This window comes from Pseudophryne corroboree, chromosome 10, assembly GCF_028390025.1.
Source record: "Pseudophryne corroboree isolate aPseCor3 chromosome 10, aPseCor3.hap2, whole genome shotgun sequence".
In the NCBI taxonomy this organism is placed as follows: Eukaryota; Metazoa; Chordata; class Amphibia; order Anura; family Myobatrachidae; genus Pseudophryne; species Pseudophryne corroboree.
Window position 1 is genome coordinate 379131803 of NC_086453.1, and position 12344 is coordinate 379144146.

At 51.5% G+C, this 12344-nt stretch overlaps 1 protein-coding gene across 1 annotated transcript in view; it reads left to right on the forward strand.

The window, feature by feature from the left end:
• Positions 1 to 12344, forward strand: part of SCN3B (sodium voltage-gated channel beta subunit 3) — a 76972-nt gene that overhangs the window by 49330 nt on the left and 15298 nt on the right. Inside the window, exons 2-5 of the mRNA XM_063943818.1 lie at positions 2531 to 2694; positions 3414 to 3642; positions 7293 to 7431; positions 7681 to 7770. Of these exons, the coding sequence (XP_063799888.1) occupies positions 2531 to 2694; positions 3414 to 3642; positions 7293 to 7431; positions 7681 to 7744 (596 nt within the window). The 3' untranslated portion in view covers positions 7745 to 7770. The remainder of the gene's footprint in view (positions 1 to 2530; positions 2695 to 3413; positions 3643 to 7292; positions 7432 to 7680; positions 7771 to 12344) is intronic.

Here is a 12344-nt window from a genome sequence, read left to right on the forward strand (position 1 = left end):
ATGTGAGAGATGGAAGCACCTGTAACAACGCTATATACCAAAGTCCGCTTGCTGGTGCATGCCTATATAGAACAGAGGGTTAGAATGTAAAGTTCCAAGCCAAGTGATTAATTTGTTTCTGTATCAACTTCTACAAGATATGAACTAACAAGCTTATCCCTCTTCTCTCTCTCTCTCTGATTCTGTGTGTTTCATGGTGCCTCTCCCTTTCCCATGGCCGTTCCTGTACTTCCTGTCATTGCCTCTCCCCTTCCCATGGCCGTTCCTGTACTTCCTGTCATTGCCTGTCCCCTTCCCATGGCCGTTCCTGTTCTTCTTGTCATTGCCTCTCCCCGTCCCATGGCCATTCCTGTACTTGTCATTGCCTCTCCCCTTCCCATGGCCGTTCCTGTACTTCCTGTCATTGCCTCTTCCCTTCCCATGGCTGTTCCTATAATTGCCTCTCCCCTTCCCATGGCTGTTCCTGTACTTCCTGTCATTGCCTCTCCCCGTCCCATTGCCATTCCTGTACTTCCTGTCATTGCCTCTCCCCTTCCCATTGCCGTTCCTGTACTTCCTGTCATTGCCTCTCCCCTTCCCATGGCCGTTCCTGTGCTTCCTGTCATTGCCTCTCCCCTTCCCATGGCCGTTCCTGTGCTTCCTGTCATTGCCTCTCCCCTTCCCATGGCCGTCCCTGTGCTTCCTGTCATTGCCTCTCCCTTTCCCATGGCCGTTCCTGTACTTCCTGTCATTGCCTCTCCCCTTCCCATGGCCGTCCCTGTACTTCCTGTCATTGCCTCTCCCCTTCCCATGGCCGTCCCTGTACTTCCTGTCATTGCCTCTCCCCTTCCCATGGCCATCCCTGTACTTCCTGTCATTGCCTCTCCCCTTCCCATGGCCGTTCCTGTACTTCTTGTCATTGCCTCTCCCCGTCCCATGGCCGTTCCTGTACCTCCTGTCATTGCCTCTCCCCTTCCCATGGCCGTTCCTGTACCTCCTGTCATTGCCTCTCCCCTTCCCATGGCCGTTCCTGTACTTCCTGTCATTGCCTCTCCCCTTCCCATGGTCGTTCCTGTACTTCCTGTCATTGCCTCTCCCCGTCCCATGGCCGTTCCTGTGCTTGTCATTGCCTCTCCCCTTCCCATGGTCGTTCCTGTACTTCCTGTCATTGCCTCTCCCCGTCCCATGGCCGTTCCTGTACTTCCTGTCATTGCCTCTCCCCGTCCCATGGCCGTTCCTGTACTTCCTGTCATTGCCTCTCCCCCTCCCATGGTCGTTCCGGTATTCCTGTCATTGCCTCTCCCCTTCCCATGGTTGTTCCGGTACTCCCTGTCATTGCCTCGCCCCGTCCCATGGCCGTTCCTGTACTTCCTGTCATTGCCTCTCCCTGTTCCATGGCCATTCCTGTACTTCCTGTTATTGCCTCTCCCTGTCCCATGGCCATTCCTGTACTTCTTGTCATTGCCTCTCTCATTCCCATGGCCGTTCCTGTACTTCTTGTCATTGCCTCTCCCCTTCCCATGGCCGTTCCTGTACTTCCCGTCATTGCCTCTCCCCTTCCCATGGTCGTTCCCGTACTTCCTGTCATTGCCTCTCCCCGTCCCATGGCCGTTCCTGTGCTTGTCATTGCCTCTCCCCTTCCCATGGTCGTTCCTGTACTTCCTGTCATTGCCTCTCCCCTTCCCATGGCCGTTCCTGTACTTCCTGTCATTGCCTCTCCCCTTCCCATGGTCGTTCCGGTACTTCCTGTCATTGCCTCTCCCCTTCCCATGGTCGTTCCCGTACTTCCTGTCATTGCCTCTCCCCGTCCCATGGCCGTTCCTGTACTTCCTGTCATTGCCTCTCCCCGTCCCATGGCCGTTCCTGTACTTCCTGTCATTGCCTCTCCCCTTCCCATGGTCGTTCCGGTACTTCCTGTCATTGCCTCTCCCCTTCCCATGGTCGTTCCGGTACTTCCTGTCATTGCCTCGCCCCGTCCCATGGCCGTTCCTGTACTTCCTGTCATTGCCTCTCCCTGTTCCATGGCCGTTCCTGTACTTCCTGTCATTGCCTCTCCTCGTCCCATGGCCATTCCTGTACTTCTTGTCATTGCCTCTCTCCTTCCCATGGCCGTTCCTGTACTTCTTGTCATTGCCTCTCCCCTTCCCATGGCCGTTCCTGTTCTTCTTGTCATTGCCTCTCCCCGTCCCATGGCCATTCCTGTACTTCTCATCATTGCCTCTCCCCTTCCCATGGCCGTTCCTGTACTTCCTGTCATTGCCTCTCCTCGTCCCATGGCCGTTCCTGTACTTCCTGTCATTGCCTCTCCCCGTCCCATGGCCGTTCCTATACTTGTCATTTTTGTTACTTATCCCTTTGTTCTGTATCCTAATGAAATCTGTTGGTCCTGATGTTACCGTGTCTTATTATTTTGCTGTATTTAATGTCCTGTGTGTGTGTCCCTATTGTGGACCCTCTCGCTGTGGATGTGTATCTCCCACCCCCACACCCTACGCGTTTCATTTGGATTATGTATGCCCCCTTCCCTTTGCGTACTGGCAACCTCCCGCAGTTGACGTCTGCTCGCCGGTGTGTGTTGAGGTTCCGTCTAGGACAGAGGCTGTACAAGGACACAACATGACATTACTGTGCATCTCATGCATGCAGAGGGAGGAAGTCTTCGCCATCACAAGTGTTAAGTGGTTCTATCAACCAGACAACGGAAACAGGTCACTTGTATGTATCTTACATTAACTATAATTGTCAAATTGTCTACTAACAAATATCATCAGCTCGTTAAATTTGGGGAAGGCTTCGCTGGGCTCCTAATACTGTTAAAAGCTATTAAAGACGACCTGTCATGCACGTGCGCTGGGAGCGGCGATTTTTGTTGGTGACCCTGAGAATGCCATCTAACCGCTCACCAGAAAATACAATTGAGGCACGAGGCACATTGGGCCTGGTTCTGGGCCAGATGCGAGTGGAAATGCGGATGGATCTTGCGGGTTTGGCCCTAGATTAGACATGCGTTGACTAACTGAGGTCGGTTGTGCATACGGACTGACGCGTCCGCCTACGGGCCGCACTTTCCGCACAGTGGTGGTTTCTATGAATTAACAGGGCAGTGACCATACAGTCGCATGGTCTGAGAGTCGCACACGCAGACGTGTGGGTCATATACAGGCGCGTTCTTGCATTGGCAGTAACAGGGCGCGAGCCCTAAGGAAGAGCAGACCCTTCGTGTTACCATGTACAAGAGCCAAATCCCATAACAACCAGGGGAAAAGTAGCAAAATTAGGCATTCACTTCCTGGCATCTGCCACTTGGACACGACAGAAAATAGATGGGGTGTATTCGGAAAAAAGTTGCTTAATGTAGAGATAAAATACATGACAGGGCGAGAGAGAGAAATCCAGCAGCTCTGATACTAACCCTCTGCTTTGTCGCTGTCCAGATCTACGAGTTCATCGAGGGAAAACACCGTGAACCTAAAAGCCCATTCAAAGGTCGCCTGCTGTGGAGTGGGAGCAAAGACCTGCAGGACGTGTCCCTCATATTGCACAATGTCACAACCGCCGACTCCGGACGATTTCTCTGCACCGTTAACCGCACGCTCCACTTCGAGGCTCACCAACACTATACTCAGAGCAACATAGAGATCGATCTCATTGTCACTGAAATAGGTAAGAGACACATGACGTTGTAAGTGGCTCATTGTCCAGCGATGTCCTGCATCTATGTGTATAATGTGGTTTATTGGTTTGATCTATGGCCCCGGCTGTCCGACGCGGCAGCTTTGTGGAACCTTATAAATATATGATTTAATAGTGCCGCAGCCGGCCATGACAGGGGACAGGATAATACTCAAATCACAGCTGCGACTCTGCACACCGACTCTGCACACATCCACAGTAGCAAAACGCTGCTCAACTGCGTCCGACAATGAATTAGGGGGACATTTATGAAAATGTGCATTTCCAATGTGATTTGGGCGCAATGGTACCACCAAAGACCATATTGCAGGATGCGATTTTACTGGGTGTCAATTTGCTCCCAGTGTAGCCCGTTCCTGCGATGTTCTGCCGGGAGCATTGCTCACGCACGGTCCCGCTGACCGTGCATTCTCTTCGGCCATTGCCGGCGGTGGGTTCTGGGGGAGCCCTCTGAAACTACATCCATGATGTGTAGTCCATAGGCTACTGCTATGTTCAGATGGCGGTCGACAATTTTCGGAATGTCTCGGATTCCGGAAATTTATATATTTGGCAGTATCACATCCCCCCCTATGGGGGATGCGGCTGCCGGGAGGAATGGAGGGATCGCAGCAGGAATTGGAGATATCATCTGCGGTCCGTCCTACGTACATTCCAGGTATACTTAAGGAAGAATAATATATTTTGAGACATTTTTTCACTTGTGACGAGAGGACTATACAGGTGTAACTCAGAAAATCAGAATATCGTGCAAAAGTTCATTTATTTCAGTAATTTAACTTAAAAGGTGAAACTAATGGGTGTGGTATGGAGGGCCGACAGGGATGCTAGGTCGACATGAGTTTTTTATGTTTCTTTGGTGTCGTTTTCTCCGTACAGTGACCGGGAACCCCAATTAGTGCACCGTGTCCGCTCGCCATACTTCGGCAAGGTGCCTCGTTGCACTCAGCACAGATTACCGTTACCAATCGTAGTCCACGTGTTTCGTTAAGTATGAAAAAGTTAAAAGAATTTTTTTTTTAAAAACTCGTGTCGATCTTTTGACCTGTTGACCTAGAACATGTCGACTTAGAAACCCTGTCAACTTCGTTGCTGTCAACCAATAGTGGTCGACCTAGAGACCGGATACCAAAACTAATATATTATATAGACTCAGTACATGCAAAGTGAGATATTTCACGCCTTTGTTATAATTTTGATGATTGTGGCGTACAGCCTAAGAAAACCCCAAATCCCAAATCTCAGAAAATTAGAATATTACATAAAATCAATAAAAAAAGGATTTTAAAGACAGAAATGTCGGCCCTCTGAAAAGTATAATCATGCATATGTACTCAGTACTCGGTCTGGGCCCCTTTTGCATGAATTACTGCCTCAGTGCGGCGTGGCATGGATTCTATCAGCCTGTGGCACTGCTGAGGCGTTATGGAAGACCCGGATGCTTCGATAGCGGCTTTCAGCTCTTCTGCATTGTTTCGTCTCATTATTTATTTATTTATTACCAGTTATTTATATAGGGCACACATATTCCGCAGCGCTTTACAGAGAATATTTGCCCATTCACATCGGTCCCTGCCCCAGTGGAGCTTACAATCTATATTCCCTACCACATCTACACACGTACACTTTCATACTAGGGTTAATTTTTTTTTTATTGGGATCCAATTGACCTACCAGTATATTTTTGGATTGTGGGAGGAAACCGGAATACCCGGAGGAAACCCACGCAAGTACGGGGAGAACATACAAACTCCACACAGTTAGAGCCATGATGGGAATCGAGCACATGACCTCTGTGCTGTGAGGCAGTAATGCTAACCATTACACCATCTGTACTGCCCTATCATGTCTCTCATCTTTCTCTTGGCAATGCCCCATAGATTCTCTTTGGGGTTCAGGTCAGGCGAGTTTGCTGGACAATCCAGCACAGTAATCCCACGGTCATTGAACCAGGTTTTGGTACTTTTGTCAGTGTGGGCAGGTGCCAAGTCCTGCTGGAAAATGAAGTCAGCGTCTCCATCTCTTGTCATATAACAAATAAAGGCTTGAAATATCTCACTTTGCATGTAATGAGTCTATATAATATATTAGTTTCATTTAAGTTGAATTACTGAAATAAATGAACTTTTGCACGATATTCTGATTTTCACTGTAACCCTGTGATTGTCTCACCACGCTTGCGAGTATCATCCTCTTTTTTGGAGTGTATCCACGTGGATCTGCCTTCTGACAGACTGATCTAGATACTGTGTGTTCCAAATACCATTTCTATCTGACCTGATGGTTGCGGGCGGGATCTGTGCACAACGAGCAGTCCGGGTTGTTAGATGAGTAGGTGGCGGTGAAATCAATTATGGAGATACTCAGAGTTTTGCTAACTTAACCATGGAAACAAAAGCATTCAGCAAGAGGACAAGCTGAGACTCCCACAGTGCGATACTGGGAAAACATTTCCTTTCCAGCTTTGCTGCCGTTTCCACACTGCACATCATCCTGTATATAGCATAAAAATAAACATATAACTTTACTCAAAAGGCAAAAACTATGGGTGTGGCACCTGTCAGTCAGGCTAGAGCTGTGGGAGGGGATCAGATTTTAAAAGGTTTAACTGTTCTATGGGCAAGGCGACCAATGCCAAACCAACTGACCACGGCTATCAGGACAACAATGTTAGGCCTGGGGCTTTAATTTAACGAATTCTAGGTTCTAGCGAGAGATCATTTCACCTGTGGTCTGGAGTGAGGACTGCAGCGGTGGTTCTTGCAGACTGATCCACAAACATTTCCTGAACATGACACTGGGTGAAACGCGCCACAAAGGATAAGGGATCTCTTAATCAAGTAACAGTGTGAATGCGGAGGTGTGGATCATTTGCCGAACATGACATCATGTGGACAGATTTGAGGCTATGCATGACCATTTCTGCCTGTGGCCGAGCCACAACAAAGACACTGGGTGAAACGCGCCACAAAGGATAAGGGCTCCGTTAACCAAGTAACAGTTTGAATGCGGAGGTGTGGAGCATTTGCTGAACATGACATCATGTGGACAGATTTGAGGCTATGCATGACCATTCCTGCCTGTGGCTGAGCAACAACAATGACACTGGGTGAAACGCGCCACAAAGGATAAGGGCTCAGTAAACCAAGTAAACATTTGAGCGTGGAGGTGTGGATCATCTGTCTGCCCAATGTCCCCTGCTACTGTAGCCAGTATACGCTGCTAATTACACTATGGGTCTAGCAGAAAGGAAGCTCCAGTAGTTTCTGGTGATTATAGCGCTAGATGCAAAACTGTTGGACTTTAGCAGTAACCTCCCGCTGGTCTCAAGCACAGTGCTACCTGAGTCGGCGACTGTCTTGCTGGGAGATATCGCTAAAGAAAGTTGCTGCTTGTGACTTAAAAGAAATTGGCCACAAAAGGAATGTAAATAGTTTGACCCAGAAAAGAAGACATTCACTTCAGACTTGGCGAAACGCGCACTGAATGACCGCAGCAGCATTTGAAGTGTCAGATTAGAAATATTATTTTGTTTATTATGTAAATCTTATAATATACATAGCAAGGCGCTAGGTGCTTATTATGGGAAGTGTGGATAAGATTTGTTTCTATCCCAACAGAGAATGAAGATTTTACGTCTGTCCTCTCGGAAATCATGATGTATATTCTGCTGGCGTTCCTCACCTTATGGCTTCTGATAGAAGTCATTTATTGCTACAGGAAGATCTCCAAGGCTGAAGAAGTTGCCCAGGAGAGTGTGTAAGTGTGACCTCCCGCTACTATACATTTCCAGACCTAATAGCAGAATGTACATTCCAAAACCATAACGTTGGCCAGCTCCAGCCTAGTCCTATAGACAGATACGTATGGCCATACAGGCTGAGATGGAACTGCTCTGAAGACGATGTGTGCGTCCAGTGTCTACATACAAAAGAGGTGACGGTAAAATGTGTAATCTTGAAAACAAATGTTGTATACTGTATGACGGTGAGCTCGGTCTTTCCACAGCACTGATTACCTGGCGATACCGTCAGAGAACAAGGAGAACTGTTCCGTACCAGTGGAGGAGTAAGAGAGCCGGCAGTCATGAACACAGAGGTATGGTTCCTGGGAAATACACAGCCAGCAGGTTACAATGTAATACAGCCAATTACTGGTGACTAAGGGAGGAATCCCACAGATATTATAAAATATTGGCCCTTAGCGGCTCGGTCTCCTTGTCTGGGGGAATCCTATATGCTAGAACTAAGCACCTCAGCCACATGGCAATTTACCATACTCATACTTACCTACTTTACTGCGGCAGCGTTGTAGGTGAATGGGGGCGTGGCCGGCAGCAGGACGGGTGGTTCGGGGGCGTGGCCGGCAGCAGGATGGGCGGTCCGGTGGCGTTGCATCAGGGTCGCGTCATCGTGACTCCACCCCACGCTGTGCTGTGCCGAGAAACGAGGCGCTGCATAGCGGGGGGCGGAGCTACGATGACGCGATTCAGCGCGAATCGCGTCATCGGACCCCCTCGGCCCGCCTACTTGTTCACTGCTGCGGGCGGCCGAGGGGGAAAGCGTGAGGCTTGCCCACCTTTCCGGGGGGCCGGGAGGGTCACCGGATTTTCGGGAGCCTCCCGGACATTCCGGGAGGGTAGGCAAGTATGCCATACTTAGTATGGCCGACTTGTTCCATCCTAGTCTATGTATCATTGTAGTCCGCAATGGTCTGTCAATAATGTTTTTATTTGGCTGGTATCTCCACGGATGTGGTATGTGGGACAGATCACATGGGTGCTGATTCCTCCCCTCTGTAATAATCATGTTAGGGGGGAAAGCTGGGCGGCTGAGCTTACACTTCTCTTCTGCTTTTAATGATTACAGTTGGTGCCGACTGACAAAAAATAAGATTTTACTTACCGATAAATCTATTTCTCGTAGTCCGTAGTGGATGCTGGGACTCCGTCAGGACGATGGGGATTAGCGGCTCCGCAGGAGACAGGGCACAAAAATAAAAGCTTTAGGACTAGGTGGTGTGCACTGGTTCCTCCCCATATGACCCTCCTCCAAGCCTCAGTTAGGATACTGTGCCCGGACGAGCGTACACAATAAGGAAGGATTTTGAATCCCGGGTAAGACTCATACCAGCCACACCAATCACACCGTACAACCTGTGATCTGAACCCAGTTAACAGTATGACAAACGTAGGAGCCTCTGAACAGACGGCTCACAACAATAACAACCCGATTTTTTTGTAACAATAACTATGTACAAGTATTGCAGACAATCCGCACTTGGGATGGGCGCCCAGCATCCACTACGGACTACGAGAAATAGATTTATCGGTAAGTAAAATCTTATTTTCTCTGACGTCCTAGTGGATGCTGGGACTCCGTCAGGACCATGGGGATTATACCAAAGCTCCCAAACGGGCGGGAGAGTGCGGATGACTCTGCAGCACCGAATGAGAGAACTCCAGGTCCTCTTTAGCCAGGGTATCAAATTTGTAGAATTTTACAAACGTGTTCTCCCCCGACCACGTAGCTGCTCGGCAGAGTTGTAATGCCGAGACCCCTCGGGCAGCCGCCCAAGATGAGCCCACCTTCCTTGTGGAATGGGCCTTGATAGATTTAGGCTGTGGCAGGCCTGCCACAGAATGTGCAAGTTGAATTGTGCTACAAATCCAACGAGCAATCGTCTGCTTAGAAGCAGGAGCACCCAGCTTGTTGGGTGCATACAGTAGTGTGGCCGGAGAGCCCCAGCCACGAGGCAAATGGCCGCCTTGGCACTGAAGGGGTTAATCCCTAGTGCCCGGCGCCATTTGTTAAAGACAATGGGCGCTTGGCGCCAGATTTAAAAATGTATTGTGGGCGCTAGGCGCCGTGTTTTATTAATATAAAAAATGTATTTTATGGTTGTGCCGTGGTCCCGGACCTCTCCGGAGACCACGGCAGGGAGGACAGCCCCCGGCGCGCTCAGCAGAGTGTGCGCGCCGGGGGAGAGGAGGCAGCCGCTGACCGCCGGAGTCCGGGAGCTCCGCTCCCGGCAGCGGTCCGTGTAGCCCCGGGCGCACTGGAGTGTGCGCGCCGGGGAGAAGGGTGAGCGCTGCGGCTGGGAGCTCGGCTCCCGCTGCAGTGCTCTATGTGAGAGCCGCCGCTGGGGGCCGGGAGCTCTGCTCCCAGCGCCTCAGCCCAGCACGGGTGGCCAGCCGCAGCAGCCGGGACGGACGTCCCGGGCTGCTAGCCGGCGAGGGGGGTGCGCTGCAGCCCGGCTCCCCGCCGGACGCTGCAGCGAGGCTACCAGACAGGCGCCGCTCATGGGGGACCGGGCTAGCCGGCTCCCTAGCGGCGTGGCTGAAATTAGGCTGCCCAGCAGGATGGTGAGCGCTGGGGTCCGGGAGCTACGCTCCCGGCGCCTCAGCGCTGAAACAAAGCCAGAGTCACGGCGGCCGGGACAAGTGTCCCGGGCCGCCGGGCTTAGGTACAGGGGGGTGCGCCGCTGCGTGCGGCGAGGCCACAAAGGTAGTGCCACACTGGGGGGACAGGGAGAGCCAGCTCCCTGGACCCCAGTGGCAGGCAGACAGGCTGGAGGGTGGGGGAAGCCAGCCCCATACCTCCAGCACACAGAGAGCCCTAGCAGCCAGGCTGCAGGGCTAGGGAAGGCACTGCAGTGCCTGAGTATGTAGAGTCTGTGCAGGGCACAGGCTCAGTGTATAGTTACAGGGAAATGTACAGTGTGATTTAAAATGTAATGTATTTAAAGATAAAATGCACTTACTTGATTGTGTGTCCCAGGAGGGGGGAATCCATAGCTGTGCAGGCTGATGGATTCTCCCAGACCTTTTCCCTAAAAACGGAATGCTTTCCCATCCAGCCTCACAGTTCCAATGGGCACAGGGAGAAAGAGAAGCAGCTTAGCTATAAAACAAGCTGAGTGGTTTCTTGGAGCTCCATGGAGATCAGCCGTAGTGCCAAGAAACCTGGACCGGGGAGCCCGGCTGCCCAGCTCTGGAGCCCAAATCCAGGCTGCAGGCAGTGAGAGGGGTCCCGGGCAGGTTTCTGGAAGTCAGATTTAGGAGGGAAAACTTCCCCCCAGCCAGACTGGACGGCACCGGGGAGTATCCTGATTCTCCAAGGTAGGAGCGTCAAAGGAGACCGACCACTCCCCACTGTCCATAGGGAACAATGTTAGGTGTGCATGAGACCAGAGCATGCACAGCTCATGGGTAAACATTGATTGGTTGTACACCACAGGGCGGGCTTACCCCCTGTGGTAAGGGGTCTTGGAGAGGGATAAAAGAAGGGCAGTTTGCCCATAGGAGTGTGGATTGTAACATCTTCTTCTGCTGAAAAGATCTTGATTGTATGCTGTTGCCCCTAGCAATAGGGAGGAGCCTTTTTAAAGGTTATTTGAGCAATAAACACCTTTGCCTCAAGAAGACTGCTTCATCTTGTGACCAACAGGGGTAGGCCAAACCTAGCCCCGTTCTCCGGCTGTCCAGGGAAGCACCTGACGTCTCCAAGCTCCGCCTTCCGCCAGCTACCGGTAGAGGCCTAGCAAGTGGCTAGTGGGGATTCGTCGACACCACACAGGTGTGGTAAAGCAGTGCGTCGGCACATACAGAGCAGAACCGTGGTTCCAAACGCCACGGCAGGTTAGGAGTTTGGTGGTGGCAGCGAGAACCCGCCCACAGCGCAGTGGGTGGAGTCAGTAACAGGCGGTTACTGACGGTAAGCGGGAATCCCCTATGTGGTCCGGCCTCGTGCGGCTTGACCTTCCATTCTGTGCGCAGTCAACGGGACGCGGAAGCTGCGAGTGCTTCCGTACGGTATCGTCCTGTCACAGAAATTGGTGGCAGCGGTGGGATATTCCCAGGCGGCTTTTCATCACCTGATTGGAGAAGCCGAGTTACTCAGGAGAGGAGTAACTGCAGCGCAGGAGAACGCACAAGATGGCGGAATTCAGCGGAATGTCCAAGGAGGATCTGGAGATCGTATGCCAGGGGAAGGGTGTGGATATCCCTTCCAACGCGTCCAGAAGCGTCATGAAGGCGGCGCTCAGGAGCGTGGAGGAGTCTCATCGAGCGGAGGTGGAGAGCACTGACGGCGTCAGCATCGCAGAGGACGGCCCAACAGTGGACCTTCGTAAGGAACCGGTGAGAACCACAAGCCCCGCCCTCTCTCACAGCAGCAATGTTTCCCAGCAATCCCTAGCAGGGCCAGGATCCCAATGTCCCAGGGGGGGCGACCCGGATACCCTAGCAGATCGGCTAGCGGAATTGGGGGAAAGGGCAACGGAGCAAGAACGCATGCTTGTCATTCGGATGTGGCATGCGGAGCGGGCACCACAGGCCGTGGTACCCCGGGAGCCGTTGTCAGCTGTTGTACACAGATCAGGACGAGTTCAGTTTGCCAAGTTTGCAGACAGTGATGGGGACATTGATGGACATTTGCAAGTCTTTGAGAGGACTTGTAAACTACATGATCTACCCAAGTCAGAGTGGGTGAGACACCTTGTGCCCACTCTGCATGGAGAGGCCTTGGAGGCCTATCGAGGAGTGGCGACGGAGGACTGTGGGAACTACGACGAAGTCGAGAAGGCCCTCCTCCAGCGATTCTTCATCACTCCCGAGTCTTACAGGAAGAAATTCAGAGACTTGCCTAAGAATCCTAGCAGCACCCATGAGC